The sequence below is a fragment of the Columba livia genome, chromosome 1, assembly GCF_036013475.1.
Source record: "Columba livia isolate bColLiv1 breed racing homer chromosome 1, bColLiv1.pat.W.v2, whole genome shotgun sequence".
Taxonomy (NCBI): domain Eukaryota; kingdom Metazoa; phylum Chordata; class Aves; order Columbiformes; family Columbidae; genus Columba; species Columba livia.
Genome location: NC_088602.1, coordinates 14,923,365 through 14,949,454, shown reverse-complemented (window position 1 = coordinate 14,949,454; position 26,090 = coordinate 14,923,365). Strand labels below are relative to the sequence as shown.

At 39.2% G+C, this 26,090-nt stretch overlaps 1 protein-coding gene across 4 annotated transcripts in view; it reads right to left on the bottom strand.

Moving 5' to 3' along the window:
* Window positions 1-26,090, bottom strand: part of CNTN5 (contactin 5) — a 706,531-nt gene that overhangs the window by 308,569 nt on the left and 371,872 nt on the right. For all 4 annotated transcript variants that reach the window (XM_065043870.1, XM_065043985.1, XM_065043938.1 and 1 more), the window contains one exon: window positions 11,131-11,349. In XM_065043870.1, coding sequence (XP_064899942.1) covers window positions 11,131-11,349 — 219 coding nt within the window. The remainder of the gene's footprint in view (window positions 1-11,130; window positions 11,350-26,090) is intronic.

Sequence of the window (26,090 nt, the reverse complement as noted above, 5' to 3'; positions counted from 1 at the left end):
GGAATTTCCTACAAGCTACGGAAATACGGATACTAAGTTAAGGAATCAAGAGTGTGGAAGAGGGCTGGGCAGAGGGTAACAAATGTGAACGAGGGTGTCTGAGGCATTGTTTTTCACCCTGTCCTTACAGCCACAGACGTACCATCCAGGACCAGAACATGGTGATCCCCTGTTGTCAACAATGCAAGCCTTGACATCTGCTGTCATCTAGAAGGATGTTCAGATTAAGGTCAGTTATCAAGAATCTGGACTAAAATTTTCTGGGATCCTCATGTTGAGACAGTGTGGTTGCGCCTTGTGTTTTTTCTGCCTTTCAGAGCCAAGGCTCAGACAGGGGCATTACGAGAGCATTGCGGACTCCCATAATCCAACCAAAAATCCAGAGGCATCTCCTACAAGCTACGGAAATACGGATACTAAGTTAAAGAATCATGAGTGTGGAGGAGGTCTGGGAAGAGTGTGACAAATGTGAACGAGGGTGTCTGAGGCACTGTTTTTCACCCTGCCTTTACAGCCACAGATGTAAAAGCCATTATCAGAACAGCGTTTTCCGCTGTTGTCAACAATGCAAGCCTTGACATCTGCTGTCATCTAGAAGGATGTTCAGATTAAGGTCAGTTATCAAGAGTCTGGACTAAAATATTCTGGGATCCTCATGTTGAGACAGGGTGGTTGCGCCTTGTCTTTCTTCTGCCTTTCAGAGCCAAAGCTCTGAATGGAGCATTGCCAGAGCATTGCGGTCTCCCATAATGCGACAAAAATCCAGAGCCATCTCCTATCTTCTACAGAGATACGGATTCTAAGTTAAGGAATCAAGAGTGTGGAAGAGGGCTGGGCAGAGGGTAACAAATGTGAACGAGGGTGTCTGAGGCATTATTTTCTCTCCTGCTTTAACAGCCACAGACGAAAAAGCTGGGACCAGAACAGGGTGATCCCCTGTTCTCAACAATCTGCTGTCATCTAGAAGGATGTTAAGATTAAGGTCAGTTATCAAGAGTCTGGACTAAAATTTTCTGGGGTCCTCATGTTGAGACAGGGTGGTTGCGCCTTGTCTTTTTTCCTGCCTTTCAGAGCCAAGGCTCAGAAAGGGGCATTGCCAGAGCATTGATGAGTCCCATAATCCGACTAAAAATCCAGAGGAATTTCCTAGAAGCTACGGAAATACGGATACTAAGTTAAGGAATCGAGAGTGTGGAAGAGGGCTGGGCAGAGGGTAACAAATGTGAACGAGGGTGTCTGAGGCATTGTTTTCTCTCCTGCTTTAACAGCCACAGACGAAAAAGCCGGGACCAGAACAGGGTGATCCCCTTTTCTCAACAATCTGCTGTCATCTAGAAGGATGTTAAGATTAAGGTCAGTTATCAAGAATCTGGACTAAAATTTTCTGGGATCCTCATGTTGAGACAGGGTGGTTGCGCCTTGTCTTTTTTCCTGCCTTTCAGAGCCAAGGCTCAGAGAGGGGCATTACGAGAGCATTGTGGACTCCCATAATCCGACTAAAAATCCAGAGGAATTTCCTACAAGCTACGGAAATACGGATACTAAGTTAAGGAATCGAGAGTGTGGAAGAGGGCTGGGCAGAGGGTAACAAATGTGAACGAGGGTGTCTGAGGCATTGTTTTTCACCCTGCCTTTACAGCCACAGACGTACAAGCCAGGAGAAGAACATGGTGATCCCCTGTTGTCAACAATGCAAGACTTGACATCTGCTGTCATCTAGAAGGATGTTCAGATTAAGTTCAGTTATCAAGAATCTGGACTAAAATTTTCTGGGATCCTCATGTTGAGACAGGGTGGTTGCGCCTTGTGTTTTTTCTGCCTTTCAGAGCCAAAACTCAGAAAGGGGCATTGCCAGACCTTTGCGGACTCCCATAATGCGACAAAAATCCAGAGCCATCTCCTATCTTCTACAGAGATACGGATACTAAGTTAAGGAATCAAGAGTGTGGAAGAGGGCTGGGCAGAGGGTAACAAATGTGAACGAGGGTGTCTGATGCACTGTTTTCTCTCCTGCTTTAACAGCCACAGACGAAAAAGCCGGGACCAGAACAGGGTGATCCCCTGTTCTCAACAATCTGCTGTCATCTAGAAGGATGTTAAGATTAAGGTCAGTTATCAAGAATCTGGACTAAAATTTTCTGGGATACTCATGGTGAGACAGGGTGGTTGCGCCTTGTCTTGTTTCCTGCCTTTCAGAGCCAAGGCTCAGAGAGGGGCATTACGAGAGCATTGTGGACTCCCATAATCCGACTAAAAATCCAGAGGAATTTCCTACAAGCTACGGAAATACGGATACTAAGTTAAGGAATCGAGAGTGTGGAAGAGGGCTGGGCAGAGGGTAACAAATGTGAACGAGGGTGTCTGAGTCATTGTTTTTCACCCTGCCTTTACAGCCACAGACGTACAAGCCAGGACCAGAACATGGTGATCCCCTGTTGTCAACAATGCAAGACTTGACATCTGCTGTCATCTGGAAGGATGTTCAGATTAAGGTCAGTTATCAAAAGTCTGGACTAAAATTTTCTGGGATCCTCATGTTGAGACAGGGTGGTTGCGCCTTGTGTTTTTTCTGCCTTTCAGAGCCAAAATTCAGAAAGGGGCATTGCCAGACCTTTGCGGACTCCCATAATGCGACAAAAATCCAGAGCCATCTCCTATCTTCTACAGAGATACGGATTCTAAGTTAAGGAATCAAGAGTGTGGAAGAGGGCTGGGCAGAGGGTAACAAATGTGAACGAGGGTGTCAGAGGCATTGTTTTTCACCCTGCCTTTACAGCCACAGACGTACAAGTCTTAAAAGAACACGGCGATCCCCTGCTGTCAACAATGCAAGCCTTGACATCTGCTGTCATCTAGAAGGATGTTAAGAGTAAGGTCAGTTATCAAGAATCTGGACTAAAATTTTCTGGGATCCTCATGTTGAGACAGGGTGGTTGCACCTTGTCTTTTTTTCTGCCTTTCAGAGCCAAGGCTCAGAGAGGGGCATTACAAGAGCATTGCGGACTCCCATAATCCAACCAAAAATCCAGAGGCATCTCCTACAAGCTACGGAAATACGGATACTAAGTTAAAAAATCAAGAGTGTGGAAGAGGTCTGGGAAGAGTGTGAGAAATGTGAACGATGGTGTCTGAGGCATTGTTTTCTCTCTTGCTTTAACAGCCACAGACGAAAAAGCCGGGACCAGAACAGGGTGATCCCCTGTTCTCAACAATCTGCTGTCATCTAGAAGGATGTTAAGATTAAGGTCAGTTATCAAGAGTCTGGACTAAAATATTCTGGGATCCTCATGTTGAGACAGGGTGGTTGCACCTTGTCTTTTTTTCTGCCTTTCAGAGCCAAGGCTCAGAGAGGGGCATTACGAGAGCATTGCGGACTCCCATAATCCAACCAAAAATCCAGAGGCATCTCCTAAAAGCTACGGAAATACGGATACTAAGTTAAAGAATCAAGAGTGTGGAAGAGGTCTGGGAAGAATGTGACAAATGTGAACGAGGGTGTCTGAGGCACTGTTTTTCACCCTGCCTTCACAGCCACAGATGTAAAAGCCATTACCAGAACAGCGTTTTCCCCTGTTGTCAACAATGCAAGCCTTGACATCTGCTGTCATCTAGAAGGACGTTCAGATTAAGGTCAGTTATCAAGAGTCTGGACTAAAATTTTCTGGGATCCTCATGTTGAGACAGGGTGGTTGCGCCTTGTCTTTCTTCTGCCTTTCAGAGCCAAAGCTCTGAATGGAGCATTGCCAGAGCATTGCGGACTCCCATAATCCGACAAAAATCCAGAGCCATCTCCTATCTTCTACAGAGATACGGATTCTAAGTTAAGGAATCAAGAGTCTGGAAGAGGGCTTGTCAGAGGCTGACAAATGTGAACGAGCGTGTCTGAGGCATTGTTTTCTATCCTGCTTTAACAGCTACAGACGTAAAAGCCAGGATAATAACAGGGTGATCCCCTGTTCCCAACAATATGCTGTCATCTAGAAGGATGTTAAGATTAAGGTCAGTTATCAAGAGTCTGGACTAAAATTTTCTGGGACCCTCATGTTGAGACGGGGTGGTTGCGCCTTGTCTTTTTTCCTGCCTTTCAGAGCCAAAGGTCATAAAGGGGTATTGCGAGAGCATTTCGGACTCCCATAATCCTACTAAAAATCCAGAGACATCTCCTACCTGCTACAGAAATACGGATTCTAAGTTAAGTAATCAAGAGTGTGGAAGAGGGCTGGGTAGAGGTTGAAAAATGTGAACGAGGGTGTCTGAGGCATTGTTTTCTATCCTGCTTTAACAGCCATAGACGTAAAAGCCAGGACCAGAACAGGGTGATCCCCTGTTCTCAACAATCTGCTGCCATCTAGACGGATGTTAAGATTAAGGTCAGTTATCAAGAGTCTAAACTAAAATTTTCTGGGATCCTTATGTTGAGACGGGCTGGTTGCGCCTTGTCTTTTTTTCTGCCTTTCAGAGCCAAAGCTCAGAAATGGGTATTGCCAGAGCATTGCGGACTCCCATAATCCTACTAAAAATCCAGAGCCATCTTCTATCGTCCACAGAGATGTGGATTCTAAGTTAAGGAATCAAGAGTGTGGTAGAGGGCTGGGCAGAGGGTGACAAATATGAACGAGGGTGTCTGAGGCATTGTTTTCTCTCCTGCTTTAACAGCCACAGACTTAAAAGCCAGGACCAGAACAGGGTGATCCCCTGTTCTCAACAATCTGCTGTCATCTAGAAGGATGTTAAGACTAAGGTCAGTTATCAAGAGTCTAGACTAAAATTTTCCGAGATCCTCATGTGCTGACAGGGTGTTTGCGCCTTGTCTTTTTTCTGCCGTTAATTGCCAAAGTTCAGGAAAGGGCATTGCCAGAGCATTGCGGACACCCATAATCCGACAAAAATCCAGAGGCATCTCCTACCAGCTACAGAAATACGGATTCTAAGTTACGAAATTCAGAGTGTGGCAGAGGGCTGGATAGAGTGTATCAAATGTGAACGAGGGTATTGGAGGCATTTTTTTTACCCTGCCTTTACAGCCACAGATGTAAAGTGTCAGCACCAGAACGTGGTGATCGCCTGTTCTCTACAATGTGCTGTCGTCTGGAATGATGCTAAGATTAAGGTCAGTTATCAAGAGTCTGGACTAAAATTTTCTGGGATCCTCATGTTGAGACGGGGTGGTTGCGCCTTGTCTTTTTTTTGCCTTTCAGAGGCAAAGTTTAGAAAGGGGCATTGCCATTGCATTGCCGAGAAAAATCCAGAGGCATCTCCTACCTGCTACAGAAATACGGATTCTAAGTTAAGGAATCAAAAGTCTTGCAGAGGACTGGGTAGAGGGTAACAATGGTGAACAAGGGTGTCAGAGCATTGTTTTTTATCCTGCCTTTACAGCCACAGATATAAAGAGTCAGGACCAGGACATAGTTATCCCCTGTTGTCAACAATCTGCTGTAGTCTACGACGGTGTTAAGATTAAGGTCACTTATCGAGAGACTGGAATAAGATTTTCCGGAGTACCCAGGTTATGACAGGTTGGTTGTGCCTTTTTTTTTTTTGACCTTTCAGAGCCAAAGCTCAAAAAGGGGCTTGGCTAGAGCATTGCACATTTCCATAGTCAGCCAGAAATCCAGAGCCATCTCCGACCGTCTACAGAGATATGGATGCTGATTTAAGGAATCAAGAGTCTGGCAAAGGGCTGGGTAGAGGGTGACAAATGTGAACGAGGGTGTTTGAGCCATTGTTTTTTATCCTGCCTTTACAGCCACAGACGTAAAGAGTCAGGACCAGAACATGGTGATTTCTTATTCTCAACAATACAAGCCTTGACATATCCTATCATCTACAAGGATGTTAAGGTTGAAGTCAGTTATCAATAGACTGGAATAAGATTTTCCAGAGCACCCAGGTTGAGACAGGGTCGTTGCGCCTTTGTTTTTTTTTGCACCTTTCAGTGCCGAAGTTGAAAAAGGGGCTTGACTTGAGCATTGTGAACTCCCGTAATCAGCCACAAATCCAGAGGCCTGTCACAGAGGCCTCAGCAGAGTGTGAAAATGGTAATAGAGCATCACTGATCTCTCGCTTTTTATTCTGCCTTTTACAGTCACGGAGCTAGACAAGGGTGCATCAGAGCATTGTGTACTCGCGTTATAGCCACAAATCCAGAGACAACTTTCACATTCTACAAAGATATGGACAATAAGCTAAGTAATCAAGAGTCTTGAGGAGGCCTGGGCAGTGGGTGACAATGGTGAGTGAGGTGGCTGATCCTTTGTTTTTTATACTGCCTTTTACATCCACAGGCCCAAATGGGGACAGGACTAGACCGTGGTGCAGTCCCCTAATCATCCACAAACCCAGGGACATCTGCTACCTTTTATAAGGATATGGATGCTAAGTTAAGGAATCAGGAGTCTGGCAAATGCCTGGGCAGTCGGTGGCTGTGTTGAGCAATGGACCCCTATCCTTTGGGTTTTTTATTGTCTTTCATATCCACAGATGGATAAAGTGGCTGGCCCAGACTCTGGCCTTCACCGCTCATTGGTGACACAGCCAGAGAGGTCTCCTACCTTCTACAAGTATATATACACTAAGGTAAGTAGTCAAGTATCTGTCAGACTACTGGGCAGTGGTTGAGAGTGGTTAGCAAGTATGGCTGCCCCTTTGTTTTTTATCATGCATTTTAGAGCCATGGGCCTTGGCAGGGATGGGATAAGAACATGCCACTCTCTACTGCTTGACCACTGTTCCAGGGAGATCTGCAGTCTTCTGTAATGAGACTAAGTTACGGTATAAAGAGTCTGGCAGAGGTTTTGGCTTGCCTTGGCCATTGAGAGCAAGCATGTCTGTGCCTTTAGATTTTATCATTCATTTTGCAGCCATTGCCCAGGAAAGGTCAGGACCAGAACATGGCCACAGACTCAGAGAGATTTGTTGCCTTGTACAGGGATGTTGACATTAAGTTAATGTATCAAAAGTGTGGCAGAGGCCTGGTCAAGTTTTACCCATGGTGAGCAAGGGTGACTGCCCATTTAATTTTTATCCTGCCAGAAGCATTAGCAGACTATGTTGAACTGTTTTTCTCATCAATACAGGCTAAGAGATATGCTGCTGACACCAAGTTATCAAGATTTTAACAGAACCCTGGGCATTTTTGACAATGGTGAACCAGGGTGGCTGCCCTGTTTTTTTTTTATCCTGCCTTTCACAGCCACAGCTCAGAAAGGGTCAGGGCCGGACCCTGGTGCACTTCTGTAATCAGCCACAAACCCCAGGAGGTCTCTTAACTTCTACAAGAATATGGATACTAATTTAATGTATCAGGAGTCTGGCAGAGCCCTGGGCAGAGGTTGACAATGGTGAGTGAGGATGGCTGCCTTTTTGTTGTTTATACTGCATTTAACAGCTGCAGGCCCAGACAGGTGCATGACCAGACCATGGTGAACCCTAGTTTTCAAGAATCTGGGCTGAGAGATATATTGTCATCTACAAGGATGCTGACATCAAGCTTAGGCATCAAGAGCGTGGCAGAGTCCTGGAGAGGTGTTTCTCATGGTGAGCAAGGGTGGCTGCTTGCTTTGTTGAGTATGCATGGAGCGCACAAACTGAAACACAGCAAGTTCTATCTCAATATCACGAGTATCTTCTTTACTTTGAGGGTGATGGAACACTGGAAGCGGCTGCCCAGATTGGTTGTCATATCGTCTTCTCTTGGGATTTTAGACAACTCCGTGGATGCATTCCTGTGAGATTTGTGAACCTTCTTTAACAGGGTGTTTTGATAAGATTATCTCCAGAGGTCCCTTTCAACTCTTACTATTCTGTGATTCTGTGATTATAACTCCATACCTTATTTTTTCTTTCTAACTTCAGCAAGACCATAAAAAGAAATGAATATTTAATATACATATTAAGCATATGTATATTTCAATTCATTATTTTAATTTCTAAAGGGAATTTTTTCTGTTCCTTGCACAGGGTTTTACTAAAACAACTAGTTTTCTTTATCTTATTTAAGTGCTATGAGACCGTTGATTTATGATAGAGTGGCACATATGTCTTGGGATTACAGGTATGTATTGCAACCAAGCAATGTAACAACTAGATTGTGGTCCCCATTTTTTGTCTTTCATTCAGACTGGTAAATGCTGAATCTAGAAGATAGTGTGCAATCAGGAATTCACATTCACTAAAAAATAGATTCAGATCTTGCACATCTTGAGGTTCACTGATTCAAACACTTTCAGTAGTGACCTGAGATGGAAGGATAGAAAGTGTCTTTGTTCAAGGTTAAGTTCAATTGTCTTTACTGTAGCATTTCAGAAGATTTTGAAACAGCAAGAAAGTATGGGAGTTTGCTGTTTTATGATTCTTCAAGAGTATTTCATGAATAATTCACACTTTCTATGCACATTTTTTAGTCGTGACTTTACACATTTTTACAGAAGGACTGTATTGCCTTAACTGCATGTTTACACTAAATAATTCCATATAGTTTAAATTCAGCAGTGAGATACAGCATAGTTCTTTTAATTTGAGATATCAAAAACACACGCTGAATTGAAAGTGCAAATTAAATGGCATAAAGTCATTATAAAAGGACCTTTATTAGAAGACATGTCAGGCCTCTGAACCTGTCTGCTGGGAAATAATTGAAAAGTTGCTTGAGAACCTGCATACTTAAGCAGCTAATAAAAGTATTTTGTTTTTTCCTTATGGTAAAACTGGCTCCTGAGTATATGCCATATATTAGGTGCTTGAATTATGTAAGTTCTCAATCGCAGTAACTTAAAATATGTTCCCCCTGATTATTAATGTCCTCTCACTTGTAACAGCAGTCACTCATGACCACACATGAGCATAGGGTGCTCTAGCATTTCCTCATTTAGGAGGGTTCGGCTAATAAATGTGACCTTTTAAGTCTATCACTTATCACATACCAGTTGTGGGAAGATGACTAAAATATCTTTCCTTCAGGATATCTACAAACTGAAAAAGAGCCTTGAGGACAAATCAAAATCAAGAAATATATTAATTTAAGTAAGTGGAATGCCAGATGACTAAGATGGTGAACTTATTTCTGGTTTCTAAATATCAAAGATATGATCTCAAATGTGAAGGTAAAAACAGAACTCAGGAGATTTAGAAACTAAGTTGTATTCAGCTGCCATTGCAGATATGTTCTTGCCCTCTTGGATGATGCAGATTACCCTATCTGGTCTCCTGCCACAGAGCCCTCAATCCTGCCACGCCAGAAATATGCTCATCTTTCCTAAGCCCTGTTTCATACCTGTGCTAGTGCCATGCAGGTGCTTCAGATAATCAAGGGCTTTTAAAATATTACTTGGGTGCCTCAGTTTTACCTGTTTCTACAAATGTCTACACAGCTGGATGTACAAAGACCTGTAAGTGGTGGAGTAGCTCTCCTAGGATGGTTTTATGCAGTCCTTGAAAGAAAGAGTTGAAGTCCCTCTCTTCTGAGTCAAGTGCTCTGTTCGCTGGGGCTTATGAGTTATAGCCCCTTTAAAATTTTGCCTCCAGTCAGTGGTTCCTGCTGTAAAACAGAAGAAACTCAATTGCTGAGTCAGAATGTGGCCCCTATGTTTCGAGAAGACTTATGATTGATGACCTATATCAGGTATGATCTCAGTCTGGAAATGCCAAGGATTTAGGTGGTGGAATGCTTACCCTGAGGATCCCCATCCCATATCCCATTTTCATAGAATGAGTTGAACGAGTTGATCATAAAGTTTCTCAAAGTAAAGATTTAAGCATAACAATCAAACTTCACATCAAATTTGAACACAGTAAGCTGCCTTTTTGCCAGCTGTTTGTGTTTGTGTGGTGGGTTTTTTTGTTTGGTTGGTTTTTTTTGGTTTGTGTTTTTGTTGTTTTTACATGATGAAAAAATCAGGGTAAATGATGGAGAAGATGCTTTATGGTTTCAGCTTGTATTCTATTATTCATAAAGTCTGTGTTCTTTTGCCTTGTGGCTTCCAATTCTCCTTCACTCTCTAGACATTCATGCTGTTGAAGACCAGGATAATACACTTTGGTTTCAATCCAGAACTTTGATTTTCACCTGCACATATGAGGTTGGCTGAGAGGAGTCATCAGTGTGTGGTGCATGGGCAATAACTGAGTTTAGTCCAGATACTGCTTGCAAAGGATATTGCAGAAGAAGTACAAATGTAGAAACCTGCACCAGTTCCAGAAATGCTATCAAAGAGAATTTACCTGCTTGCATGATTCAGATTGTTTGTGTTCTAGATCAGCCTCAATCAAGGAACAAATTTATGCTTGTATAGAATTCATATCTGTTCATAAAAAATACCCACATAGACTGTTAGCTTTCAACATACACAAGGCACTTTCCAGAGGAAAAAAAAAGACTTCCCTGAGAGAAGCAATAATCCTGTAATCACCGTCATTATACTGCATTAATGTTGTTGAACTGTGAGGTCTTAATTGCAATCCTTTCCTCTCTTACTTCGTTAGACTGTAACGTTTAAATATCCTCTAACCTTTACCTCCATCCTCATTCTTCCTTCCTCCTTTTCTTTCTGTTTTTCTTTCCATCTTTCATTAAAAAATGGTATCAGAAATGTGACTTCTTTAAATGTAATCAAATATGAAAAAGTGTGTATTGTTACTACGAATTCTTGCATTTAAAGGTAAATGACACCATATCTCACTGGTGTGTTTACCCATTCACGCACATGTATATGCATGGCAGAGTTGAATACACAGAGGACATATTTTAGTAAAAAAGTAATAAGATTTGTTATTCATGTTTAACTTATATTGCTATCATACATGATTAAATTAGAAAAAAATCCAAAGAAAAAATATATATCTATAAAAGAGGGACTGACATTTTATTACTAGATGAGCTTGTGCTGTAATGGAATTTCAAACCACTAGTTTTCTATTTTCATGTAGCAAAAGCTGTATAAAACTATTCTGAATAGGAATTTTTAAGAAAGAATTCTTAACTGGTGACTCTGAAGTTAATCTGAACAATCTAGAGGGAAAGAGGCCTGTTTCTACTTTGTGTTGTTTAATAGAATTCAAAATTATGTCTGATAAAAAATAAAATGTATTTGAAAAACATTTCAAAGATTCAGAGATGGAAATTAGACTTACCATCATGTTTGAAGGCCTCTGAAAGGTGATAGAGATTTGTTGGGGAGTGATAATGTTGTGCAGCTCCTCTCCAACCTGGTGAAGATACACTTCCTAATGAAGGACTGCTTAATCGTGGTCTATTCTTTGAATTAAATGAGGCTAAAGATGAACTACCAGATTTGATTCTTAAGATAGCAGCATATGATGTGGGGAGACCAGGAACAGCTTCCGAATATTCTGAAAAAAAGAAAAAAAAGAGAGCACTGAATAAAAATAAAGTCCATCACTTTTCAGAATAGTATTTAATTATGAATTAGAAAGGTAGAAAAATTTTTATCCATAAAATTAGTGTCAGAGACACCTCGGATTCCATGAGGGACTCAGCTTCCAGACAGAACTAGGCAGCAGCATAGAACTCTAAGACAGAAAGTTCCTCTGTAGTTTCAACATAACATAAAAAAATCAGGTGGTTATTAAATTTGTTATTTATGTTTATATTAATTTACAATATTTTAAATTCTATTTATATAACCTTAATTCACTAGTAGAAAAATGCTTGCCAAGCCACCATCTTTCCTTCATAGCCTTTGTATATACTTTGTAGATGCAGTGCAGAAATAAATATGCTCCTCATTTCAACAATTTGTGGGAAAATCAAGTGGGCTAGCTGAAAAGCCCAAAAGCCCACATATGCACAGATCCCCAAAACATGCACATGTCAAAGTCACTTCTTTCTGTCTATGCAAGTTCCTTTTTTTTTTTTTTTCTGCCTGTACTTAAAATTTTGGTGTCTATGAATAAAGAATAGGGCCCAAGATTTTGGTGCTTGTATAATGCCAAATAAAAGAGAAATAAATATATTATATTATTATAACAGATTAAAAATATCACTCAGGAGCAGCAGAAACAAAGCAAGCTGAACTACTGAAGTCAATAGTCCTTAACATGCAACAGTCTTAAGGAGGTGAGAAGAATTTTTCAAGTTCGTATAGATGAGCTAACAGTGTCAGACTGTATATCAAGTGCATATGAAGGAATTGATTTTGGGGAGGACAGGGGAAGTGGCTGGTAGAAATAAAGATCATCATTGTGTCATCTCCACTGACGATAAATACTTATAAATTGGACATTCTTCACATTGGCATAATATGAACAATGAAGAACTACAAATGTTCAAAAAGTTTGAATAGCAGCAAACTCAATTGAAATTGAGTCTCTTTAAAATACTAGGTCACGTCCTTACTGGAGAGCTTTTGGAAAACTAGTCTAACCATAAATGTAGTTTGGATAAGCTCTCTAACACAGTTTACATCAGTGGATGGAAATACTTGGTGTCAGGAGAACTGATCAGTTGGGCACTGTGGAGCTCCTCAGATCCTCACAGCTCAGATCTTCTGATATCCCCAGGTGTTTATGATACCCTTGTGGAATAATTACTGAGGGAGCAAATTACTGAAACTAATTATAAAAAGTACACTTATTGAGAATATAGTTGTATCCACACCCTCAACACATAAAGCAGCCCAGCCCCGCCCCCCCCCAACCTGGCCTGCATTCATGGATATCAGTATAAGGGGGGAGCTCAGTGTGCTGGCACCAAGGAGAATGGAGAGTGGAGCAGTGTGGAGATACCATGGCCAGGTTCTGTGCATGAGGCAGGTACAGCAACAAGATGGTGCTGTGCACATAGCTGCTGTCAAATACAAGACAAATATTCCATTCCATCCAAAATACTAGTTGCTGAGCTAGCTGTTGTGGAGAGATTTGTCCCGTGGATTAAGTTTGTTCATACTCTGGAGACATTCAAAACTCGCCTGGACACATTCCTGTGTAGCCTCACCTAGGTGTTCGTGCTCTGGCAGGGGGATTGGACGAGGTGATCTCTTGAGGTCCCTTTCAATCCCTAACATTCTGTGATTCTGTGATTCTGTGACTATAATCTCACTAGAATACCAAAATGCATCTCCACCCCAAGAGATACCTGCTGCCATCACGCCCCCCTGCTCTTTTGAGCATGCTCTCTGTATTCTTTTAAGTCTATACCTTTAAAACTGAAGTGAGAGAATTTTATACCAATCAATAACAAAGGTATGTAGGACTAGAGTCACTCAAGCTCCACCTAAACATAGAAAATAGTATAAAATACCCTAACAATAGGAGAAAGTTAGGGAAGACACCATCACTGAGAAGTCAAGGAGACAGCATTGTAGACTTCTGGGATTAATCAATGGGCTGAACCCATCTTTCCCCCCAAAAGGATGCTTTTGGGTAAGATTTGAACGCTTAGTTATTTCAAGTGTTTCCCTGAGAAACTTAGACTTCAAGCTTGTATTTGTAATCATATTAGTAGCACCATATAGTTATCTTAGAATCTCTATATATTTGGTACCAAAGTGTATTTTTGCAAATAAAGTGTATTTTTGCAAAGTGTATTTTTTCAGTCAGCGTATTTTATCAATGGCAATCTAAAAGAGCTTGTACTTGTTGCTTTAATAAATTTCATTATCTGTGGATCTAGTTGTGAGAATATCTCATTGGATGCGCTCAGACTTATGGTACATATTATATTATTCATGAATCTGTGCAAGTGCATAAATACAAGGACCATGACCCTACCCCGCGCTATTGGTTAATCTATAATCATGTGAATTCAACATAATGTTGGACTCGCTGTTGAGCATGATCAGACTCACAGTGCTGACTTGAGGTCATTTTGGTTTAATTTGGCTTCACTCAGAAGCCAAGCTCAGCTGTCACCTGCCCCCAGTGATACACTGAGGACAAACTGGTACACAAGGGGGTTTAGTTTCTGCCAAATTAACCCTTTTAACTCAGCAACCCTCCATGGAAATGCTGCAGGAAATCTGGAAACAGGCAGATTAGTACACAGTCCTGTTTTTCTCTCATGGAGCTCAGTTGTGGCCAGATTGTAGCTGGTTACAACGATGCAAAGCACCGTGCAAAGGATTCTTGCTTTGAAAAAACACCACATCTCTCTGCCTTTTAAATACACACATATCCTTCTGCTTCTAACCCAAGGTGAACAAGTGATCTGTAATCTACACGAGAAGGAAAAGGAAGCAGAAAGAAAACTCTATATTAAGAAAACTATTTCTGTGTATATTTTTATACGTAAGTCAAGAATTACATAATTCTAACAGTGATACATATTCTGTGATACATATTCAGTGATACATATTCAGGATCCATTTCTACAGCTTAAAAAACAAAACAAAACAGAAACATTAAAAAAAACCAAAACAAAGCAAAACAAAACCAAACAAATAATCAAATAACCCAAAACAACACCCCCAAAAAAACAACCAAACAAAAAACAACAACAACAAAACAAAACTAAATAAACCAACAAACAAACCAAAACAAACAACCCACACTGGAAACTGGTGATTGCTATTGGGAAGAAATTCCTCCAGTGTGCACACAGACATGGAAGAAATACACACTGAAAGGAATTTTACCTTATAATAAAAAAAATGCAGGCCTGCCTTTCATCCAAACTTTACAACACAGCATAATAAACCTTAATAAGATTTCCAAAGGAAACATGATTGCAATCACACATATATAATCAATGTACTGTTCCTTGAGTATTTTCTGCAGACACGGGCACTTTTCTGTTTTCAGCATGGTATTTTAGCTCTATGGTATTTGCCCTATGGCAAAGGACATGGATTAGGGAAAGTTTTATGTCAGTACTTTTTCAGCAAATGATAAATACTTCATGTGACTGAAATAGTGTATTATTAGGCTGTTAAATGTACTATACTCCATACATATATATCAGTAATAAAACTGATGTCTGAAGAATTTTTAAACTATGTAGTCCATTTGTTGACAACAGATAGTTCCTTAGATGATCTTGAGCATATCAACTATTCTGGCTTGAGAAGATTCAAATAATTATTCTTTCATCATTTCAGTGTGAAAATTATGAAACAGTCTTCCTTGACGGGTAGAAAGAAAGATTTATTGTGCAAGCTAGAGAGTTTGAGCTCTATATTGCTTTTTTTTTTTGCAAAGACATGGAGACTAGTAATCAGAAATTAAATAGTAATACTAATAATGCTGATCATTAGATAAACCATTTAATATAGCTTCCATGTTCCTATTGCCCTGTCTTGTCAGCTTAGAAAGTGGGTGGAGCAAGCACACAATTCTGCATGTTTCTACACAAACATGCTATTTTATAATTCTTTTTTTTTAATATTAAATTTTTTCAGTTCAACGGCACACTGACCATAAAACACAGCCAGGCCCCTGCTCCTCTAGCAAGCCTGCCATGTAGCTCTCCTCCTTGCTGTGCCTCTCATTCTCTGTCATCTCTACCTGCTTCTGTAAACGTCTCTCAGATATCTTGCTTACAAGAGAGGAACATCCTTCTACCAGGTTCTGCCTGATCTGTCTCCCAGCAAACAGGACAAATCAAGCAGCCTTCCTCCCTGCTGCCCAGGCACACAAGAGAAACAAAAAACACTACACATACATAAAGTCATAAACAAACACATCAAAAATTGTAACCTCTGTTACACGTAACTCATTTAGCACCAGGCCAAATTGCAGATTATACATGCATGGAAGAGCAAAATAAGCATTAATCCTTTCAAAATTGTACTATTAAATACTTTTTAATTGGAAGGGCATGTCAGTTTATGAGCTGAGGTGTACTACAGTTTCTAGCAAGCTTGAGCTTCTTAGTACTTGTTAGTACTCCTGCCCTAATTAGTTTGGGATCAGACTTTTTGTCATTAGGGTGAGTGTCCAAACAGCTTCCAGGCAGAGGAACACATCTGTCCTGTTAAACAGTCCTGTTTAACATCTTTATTGATGATTTAGATGAGGGGATTGAGACCATCATCAGCAAATTTGCTGATGACACCAAGTTGGGAGGGAGTATCGACCTGCTGGAAGGCAGGAGGGCTCTGCAGAGGGATCTGGATAGACTGGAAAAATGGGCTGATTCCAATGGGATGAAGTTCAATAAGGCCAAATGCCGGGTGCTGCACTTTGGTCACAACAACCCCCTGCAGCGCTACAGGCTGGGCGCAGAGTGGCTGGAGAGCAGTCAGACAGAAAGGAACCTGGGGGTACTAATTGACAGGAAGCTCAACATGAGCCAACAGTGTGCCCAGGTGGCCAAGAAGGCCAATGGTATCCTGTCCTGTATCAAAAATAGCGTGGTCAGCAGGACAAGGGCAGTGATCCTTCCCCTGTACTCTGCATTGGTGAGGCCACACCTGGAGTATTGTGTTCAGTTCTGGGCCCCTCAGTTCAGGGAAGACATTGAAGTGCTGGAGCGGGTCCAGAGAAGAACAACACGACTGGTGAAGGGACTTGAACATAAGACCTATGGGGAGAGGCTGAGGGAGCTGGGCTTGTTTAGTCTAGAGAAGAGGAGGCTTAGAGGTGACCTCATCACTCTCTATAACTACCTGAAGGGAAGTTATAGCCAGGTGGGGATTGGTCTCTTCTCCCAGGCAGTTAGCAACAGGACAAGGGGGCATGGGCTTAAACTCTACCAGGGGAAATTTAGGCTGGATATTAGAAAGAAATTCTTTACAGAGAGAGTGGTCAGGCATTGGAATGGCCTGCCCAGGGAGGTGGTGAACTCGCCGTCCCTAGAGGTTTTTAAGCTGAGATTGGACATGGCACTTAGTGCCATGGTCTAGTAAACGGACTAGAGTTGGACCAAGGGTTGGACTCGATGATCTCTGAGGTCTTTTCCAACCCAGTTGATTCTGTGATTCTGTGATTCTGTGATCTGGAAAAGAAGGAGATTTGTGGAGCCAGGCAAATGTGGAGGGCTAAGCAGTAAGTGGGACTGGAAAAAAGAGAAAGTACAATAACAAGACTTGCTCTTGGCTGCCTAAATTTTACCAACATATCATGTTGCTAGACAAAAGTAAATAGAAACCATAGAGTGGTATGCAGCCTCCCCTTCTGTAGAATTTTGAATTAAAGTACAATTTTTTGCTAACATAATATTTCTTATTTTTAGGCTAGGACTCTCCTGTTCGTTTTCATGCATAACTCAATAAGCTACTCCAGCAAATAGGATTCCACAACCCTGAAATAGTTTTGACAACTTCTTTTGCTGAAATAGTATGTGTAGGCAGCTTGGTGAAATGAACTTGTTCTGCGCCGCCTCATCAAGTCAAGAAGACTGTAATTCTTTTCCCACATAAAAAGAAAAAATAAAATAAAATTCTTTGTTATCTAGGTGAATGAGGAATACTTGTTCCACAGTGATAAACCCAGGGTTTGAAAGAATAAAAAAACCACCATGATCTCAGATGTCATGAATGTGAAGTACCATGGGAAGAAAGAGAAGGAAAGGATACATAAGTCACTCTATATAGCGAAAAGTTCCAGCAGTAATGGCAGTATTATGCAAGCGGGTTTCTGACCTTTCACATTATAATTGGGGTTTTTTTGGCTGGGATTAACGATCAGTGTGAAATTTCACCCTGACTCTGGTTGCTCATGGAGATGCTGTATCTGAGTAAAGTTTCTCTTGTAAGACATAACTGAAAATGGTTAATAAATTATACATAAGCAAATATTTCTTGTTTTGTTTACTGAAAGCCTGTAGCCTGTGATCATTACTGACAACTAGAGCAGAAATCACACTTACCTGAAAACAAAACCTACTTCCTAATCCAAACATTCACCTCCAGAGATTTAGACTTCTGAACTAGCTAGTTGCTGTGGCTTAATTAGAATATATTTTTATTGTAGCAATATTTACAATAAAATTATTCCTTTAATTTGGTTTGGATTAGACTTCTGAGACTTGGGAAAATAAGTTTATTTTCCATTATTTAAATACATAGTTAAACTTCTAGAGAGTATACGTTAGTCTCAAATGTGTTTTTTTTAACTTCACCAGTCTACTTTTAAAACACTTGAGAAATTGAATTAAAGACCTATTGGTAGCTCTCAAAACTCTGCTTTACTAGAGTTTCACAACAAAAGTATATTTTCACTAACCTCATTCTTAGAAATAACAAGAATTTGGGATGAAACTTCCAAAGGTTTTTTAGCTGCAAGCAGACACAGATATAGACCCAAATGTTAAAGATATTGAGCAACTAGAAACCAGACACAATAAAATCCATCACTGGAATTAGCCTTCATAGTTCTTTGCAGTAGAACTACCAGCTTTATAGTTATTTTAACAACAGTATGACAGTTTTAAGATAGACTTTTGTGCTGGCTTGACTGAAAATGAGTTAATTTTCTTCATGCAATTAGAAACCTTTCTTTTTCATAGGTAGCATGCTCATTATTTGGACTTAGTTTGAGAACAAGAGATAACACCCCGGGACAGAGTTAATGTTTTTAATTGCTCTGGTCTGAGAGCCAAGGGCACGCTGAGCGCTCTGCCCACAGGTCTGAGGCATCGAGGAAGGGGGCATGGATAGGACAGAGCTTGATTGACATCCAGGCTGATCAATGTGAGTATTCCATCCCATCAGCATCATGCTTCATATTTCAGGAGAGCTGGGATCTTCTGGTCTCTCTCTCTCACTTCTTGGCTTCCTTCACTCTCTTTGTCAGAACTGGGGGAGTTCTATTCAGGCCTTTTGCCATTTTGCAGAGGCCTTTGGGCCTTTCTGCCTTTTGGTTTGGTTTGTTTTGGTCTCTCTGGGATAAGCTGTTTGACACCAGGTGCTGCTTCCTGGGTCTGGCTGCTCGGTGTGGATGGAGTTCTTGAGGATTTGCAGTGAGTATCTCTTATTTGATATACTTTTTCTATTTGATATACTTTTACTATTTGATATACTTTTTCTATTTGATATATACATATTTACTAGTAGTGTATTAGTATTTTTTATTTCATTAAACTGTGTTTATCTCAATCCAAGTTTCTCTCTTCCCTTTTGATTCTCTTCCCTATTTGGGGGAGGATAGGAAGTGGGGAGAGTGAGCAGCTATTGTGATGGTATTGCTAGATCGGGTTAAAACATGACAACTATATTTATTTATTCTAAGTGTACATTTTCTTAAATGTGATTTCCAACAGTGAACTATGATTTGAATTAGTTTTGGTAGCTTTTTAATGAATTTGTGTCAACTCATTAAATTATTCATACATCTTTTATTATTTCCAGCACATGCTGCTCTTCAGCCTTTCTTTGGTCAGATTCAACACAATTACGAAAAACAGCACTACAGGTAATAGAGAAACTGTCTTCTGCTGATTACCTAGGGTGTTGTGTTTTTTTTCTCTTTTAGAAAAAGCAAAAATATGAATTTCCAGATAACCTGAAAGAAGTTTATTCCTATAAATAGTAATAGCTATGTCAGGTTAAATTTGACTTCATTTCTTGTGTGCTGTGGGAAAACTAAGCTGACTGAGAAAAAGGGGATCTTTCCCGACAGCATGGCATAAGCCTATACTTATAAGACTGTCTTCAGGCACAGTCCATGAGTACAAATATAAACCACAAATACTATCCTGTTATTTTATCTGAAAGATTTGTTTCAAAAGGCACAACATATGTCAGCATAGCTTCAACAATGGTACTACGTAATTTGACCAAAATACATTCTTTCTTCACACAGAGAAAGATGACAAGGCAAATTCACTGAATCCATCCTCAAAATGTCTTTTAAAACCGTCTTTGTTGTGTTCAAAATCTATGGAACGTGAAGGATTCTGACTCTTGGGGTGACGTTTTGTTTTCTTTTTTCTTTTTTTTTTTTCTTTTTTTTTTTTTTTAAAGTGACTCCTGGTCAGTTACTAACTCATTGACATTTCTCAACTTACTAATTAAAATGTAGTTTATCTTATAATAATTGCAAATGTGACCTTCATTTTATATTTTTGCTAGCTAGCACGTTTAATCAAATGTCACTAAGAATGCTAACACATTTTTTCATTGTAACTTTTAATCACATTGTTTCAGTGGAAGTGTTCAGTCTTCTAAGTTTATGAACATATGCACCTTCACTCTGTAAACTGTATTACATGACTGTTGCTCGTTGACTTTTTAAACAGAAATGCATTTTCTGTCTTGTTCTGTGCATGCATATCAGTTTCCTTGATGACATGTAGCTTGGCAATAACTTGAGAGAGAGATGCAAGAATAGCAGGAAATTGTCGATAGGGTGTTCATCCAGGGCGTCTTCTTACGAGAACTGGGATTAGTACTAAACCACAGCAAAATGTAAATAAATCATGTTTTCCTGATAAAGTGAGATTAACTCTAACAAAACCAACCAAACAAAACAAAACAGAAAAAAATGGAAGACAGCAGAATTTCTCGAGAAATGGCTGATGCATCTGATCATCTTCTGCATACTTCCCACTGTGCGTGGCTTAGTTTATGTGTCAGAGATTTCATTTTAAATGATTGTTATCTAATAGAAATTGCTACTCAAAACAACAGGCAATGCAACAACATTTGCAGACAAACATCAAAACCAAACCAAAACAAACAAAAAGCCTGAAACCTCCACCAGGAACCTTACTTTAACCATCTGGAATCTGAATGTCTACATGTGAGCCAGTGAGGCTGGGTTCACTTTACAGGTGGTGAAGAGGAACATGGCATGTGATATGATGGACATGCTCAGTAAATGGCCACTTTTTGTCACAGACTTTAAAAGGAAAGTAAGGTGAATAGCAGACATGCCAACATTTTAACTTGTTCAGATGTCCATAGTCTTAGGAATTTCATCATAAATCAGGCAAGGGTTGTTTGTGTCTTTTCTGACCAAAATGTCCAGTTGCTCTGTGGAGGAGTGAAGATCGAGAGATTTGAATTGTTTTCCAAAGCAGCAATGGGGGATGATTTAGGCGCTGGAAGTTCTCAAGGCAAGTATGCTAGTGGTCTTCATCAACCTTTTTCACCACAGATTTGATGGTATGGGAAGGGGAGAAAATTCACCTGTTTAATAAGATTGTTCCTTGGGGAAAACAAACAAACAAAAAAACGAACATACAAAACCACCAAAAAACCCAACCAACAACAACAAAAAAACACCAAAACCAAACAATCCCCACAAAGCATTTTTGCCAGGACTTTAGCAAAAGTAGGTAAATCTTCATTCCAAAATTGTTCTGTTGAACTTTTCAGGAGTCCAGTGTTCAAGGAAGATACACAATAATTTAATCTGAAAATACAGAATAGCTTCTCACTTTGTACAATTTGCTTTCTCTTAGAAATCTGGTCATACAAGGAAGCAAATAACAGATAATTCCATGAACAGATATTAAAAAAAAAAAAAATTAGGGATATATTTTGTTTTCCTTTAAAGTAACAAAGCAAAAGTAATTTGAAGACTTAAAGCATTGTCTGGAAGATAGTGAAGAATGTTTCCAATGGCTATTAGCAAATGAATCAGCATCTTTGGAATATTATACTGTTAGAGCTAATTTAAATGTCATGAATTTTCATGAGGAATTATTTTGAATAATATAAAGATACTTTTGTAGAGTCAGTCATTGTTTCCCTTCCTATTGAAAAAACAATCTATTTTCCATCTTACTTCCACTTCATACCCATAATATAGCAAATAGATGACTTAATATACGCCCAATTATTCCCACTTTACATCCAACATCCACCAGATCAAGCAAAATACACTTTAAAATATAACACTTTCAGCTACAGAATGCTTATAACTGCAGTAACAAAAATAATAAAAGTAATAATATATTCCAATTATGGAAGAACATTCACTCAAAGTAAAGTAATTCTAAACTGAAAAAAAGTGCTTTGAGATTATGGTCATATTTTTTCTATCAAAACACCTAATATTTTCTCTTTCAAAATATGCTAATATAATATATAGATTACCACTAGTTAGGGTATGTTTCTGCCGTAGCATAGGCTTCAAACACAGTGATTATGTTCAGTAAGTGCTTTGCACCTTTTTCAAATTCACTGAAGTAATATAATGAAAAGTGCTTTTCAGATATAAAAACTCTTCTTTCAAAACTCTTCTCACGAACTTATTGAAGGAAAATTTAACTTCAAACAATATCAACAAAACTTTATAATTTAGCATATTCCATCTAGCTCAATATTTATTACTTCTTTTTTGTGCACTGTTTAAGAGCACGGATAACTGACACTTTACCAATGTATGGATTTTTTCTGTCTGCTTGTCAAATAAAAATGAGTTTTAGGACAGCTTTGTCTAAAAAATAACTTAGAGCAGACAGTGTAGATAGCTAATGGCAACACTATTCTCATGCCACCCAAGAAAGAAAATGTAGAAATTAGCTTCTCCTACATATCCTACAATCTTTGGCCTGAAGGAGTAGTTCTGCCTTACTAGGTGCAATTTGTAGGCATATATGAAGAAGTGCCCTAAGACTCCTAAGTGATTCTGTTTTTATCAGTTTTTAGATACACTTCATTGTCCTACTTTTTTAGGTACTTTTCATAAAATATTTTTCAACTCGAGTGTGACGTATCCTCTAGCAGGAAACTATGGAGTGTTACTAATGTGAGATCCTTAGATTAGCCTACACTGCATACTTTTAATTGAAATCTTAACTTATTTTCTCCGTGGTTGACTATCATCAATGTGAGCTGTCAATTCTGAATTGGAAGGGAGAACCAAGTACCAAAGGTCAACTTTTTCAGCACAAATCAATTAAAGTCATTAGATGAACAGAAATCCTTATTTATAGCCATTCCTTCCTATAATGATATGCAAATCAATGTTAGGTGAATAATAATAGAGCAACACAGCAAAGGATAAATTCGTAATTGACATTGTTAATATAAACCACTTGATTAAATTATTAATACCATCATGAAAACTGAAGCAGTCAAAATCTTAATAACCTGTATGTGGAAGCTACCTGCTGATTTTCATGTCAATGGAAATGTGTTTACATTTGTAAAGACATGTTTTTTTAAAGAGATCAAATAGCTACTTGGAAGGAAAACATAATCTAAGATGTTGCACACTTTTCAGTAAGATTTTGAAACTCATCCTGAACTAACTTGAAAATACCAGTTTGTCTGCTGCTGCTCTAACACATGCTCTGGTACTGCCTTAAACTACCAAATGTTCCTTTCAAAAGCCACATTTGTGCTTTCTCCCATGTCCTTCAAACAAGGAACTAGCTTCCCACAAACATCTCTATTGCTATCTGATCATATTCCCCCAAAACTACAGCTGAAAACTTGCTTTTTTGGTGATGCCCAGCACATCTAGACCAGCGAGATAACTGATGTGAGAGTTGTTACTGCTTCATATATTCTTGTGTGCTCATAAGACTTCTTTGATCAGTTTTATGCAGTAATCTGGCTAGTGAGGACTATGTCTCTTTGCTTGCACTTCACCTGTCAGTAAAACAGGACCCCCTACAGCCATGGATCACATGCCAGCAGAAGCAACACTAACTCCAGATTGGTGTGCTATGGTGTCACTGTGGCAGTGAATGGGCTGAAGTGAGGCCCTGGGCTGTGGACACATGGGGGAAACACAAAAACCACAAGGTTGCTCAAGCTTGGCAGGGCCTTCAGGGCTCCCAGCAAGGGGTGCCTTACCCTTGCAGAAACCTCAGCAAGGACCTGCTGTGGAGTGGGCTGTTTTAAGGGACACAGAGTCAGAGCAGGGACAGGGACTGATACAGAGACAAGAGACAGGTGGCTTGGGCTGTGGGGTGGGATCCAGGCTGCACATGAGGAGTACTGCAAGTTGGATGGAAGCATCAGGAATCTGGGTCCAATCCCAACCAATGACTGCTGTGGTTTATAAACAGAAGCACAATTCGGGCTATGATCATTACTATTAAAATGCAGATTTACTACCAAAATACTGAAAACAAACAAAAAAAAAGTTATTAGGGTATATGTATATGAATGAAAACTGTTTATCTGAAAAGGAGGCTGCTGCTTCAGGTTCACATCACCAGGCACAGCTCTCATCAAGGCATAAGAAAACTTCATTATTCAAAGAGCTTCCCTGTCTTCAAAGGTACATGGATGCAAGAAACTGAAAGTTGAGAGAAATTAGCCACTTATTTAAGGAAAACTGCTGAAAATATTTTTAAGAACATTTTATTTTTCATACATTATAACAAGTGTAGACATCTTTCCATTTTTGCATGAAAGAATCTGTGACATTTTTATCTAAGTATGCAAGTACCATGAACAATAAAGTCATAAGGGCTTTCTGAAGTAATGAAGATGAATATAGCTTTCTGAGAAGGTACCATGCATTAATAAGACAGAAAAACTAGAATTTGACAGGTTTATGTAATCTACAAGTTAAAATTAGTTTGGATAGGTAAAAGCTGTACAGGGTATGACTTAAAGAATTTTGCAAAATTTCCTTTTATTATAGGGGAACATCCATAGTTTGCAATTTCTTCAAATACATCAGGGGTGTCAAACTCATTTTCACCAGGGGACATTTATACAGTATAAATAAATGCCAATTGCAAAAAGGTGCCTTATATATTTGTGGTGATTCATCATTATTATTGTTATTAAAAATACATATGTTTGCAATATAAAAAGGTTAGCCTCTTTGAGCAAACTGGTCAAGGTATTGTATAGATTTCCAGTGACTGAGAATAATAGTTAACAGATAAGAAGGCAAATATTAATTAATTTAAACAAAAAGTGGGCAGATTATAACTGCTTTACATATTACATACTACTAAAAGATCTCAGCATTACAAACAGACCTCAGAATTTTATCCTACAGAGTGTTTGAAGGAGGATGGAGGCCTGAAGTCTTAAGTAAAGACTCATAGTGAAAATAATTTGACAATATCATAATACAGCCCAACAAAATACCCTGTAGCATCATCCCATCCAGCAGTGGGCAGCAACATGCCTCTTCATAGACAAGGCAATGGTTTATTACAGCCCAAAAGAAATTATCCTGAGTACATTGCCTAGTCTTTTTATGATGTCATTAGGAAAAATTCCTATTAGGAATTAACAAGAAGAAATACATGATACCATAATTATGAAGCTAGAACCAATGCATGTTTTCTTATTACTAACAGCAACTACAAGTCTAAATAGAAAATTTTATCAGCAAGCAATGCTATTATAAATTTGCACACAGGATTCTAATAAAATGTATAAATGCATTAGAGCCATCTACGTGGAAACAAATCATCTGCAAGCATTGGCAGTGTGACAGATGTAATGGGATTATAGTTGGAACCAGCACTCAAACACCATGACAGACAAACTTAGTCCCCTTATGTACATCAAGTGAATATGCAATGAAAATGTAAAATACAGCAGAGGGAAATCAACACAATTCATTTTAAAAGTCACCACAAAGGACATTTCTAAGACAATCACAAACATCTATTACATTTCAAAGTAGCATTAGTTTGCCAAGCATTTAGGGAGTACAAATGGGCAACAATTATAAAAGACTTGATATGTCTTGAATTGGTTTGCTTTATGGCTGATTTCCATTTCAAAAAGTAGTTGCCATTTTATAGACAAGGAACATAGTACGAATTTTTAAGTAAGGAAGATTTTAGAATCAGTCAAGGCTGTCTAAAATGTTGATACCTTTCCAGAAGAACTTATAATAGTTCTTTTTGCTACAATGTATTTTAGGGCTGTCATATAAGTAAATTTTTAAGTATGAACAGCACACAACAGAAAGATTTATTCTAAGTCATCGAGTTGTTATATAGAACTTTACTGTAAATACAGTTAGTGTGACTGTTTTGAAGCCTTAGTTTATAGCTTTCATTTTAAAAACTTCTCCATGAAGAAAATATATTTAATCAATAAGCCTTGTAATTTCAAGGGAATTTGCATTCTGTGGGTTTTATGTTTCCATATACGGTTTTGCATTGCTAAATGATAATGAATGTCAATCATAGTAATAGAGAAAATATCTTTTCTTACCTGAAATTTCCCTTACTTTGAAATAATAAATTTGGTAGTACTATTATTCTGGGAGATTTCAGCCAGTGTAGCACAGAGTCAGACAAGACCTAACAGTCA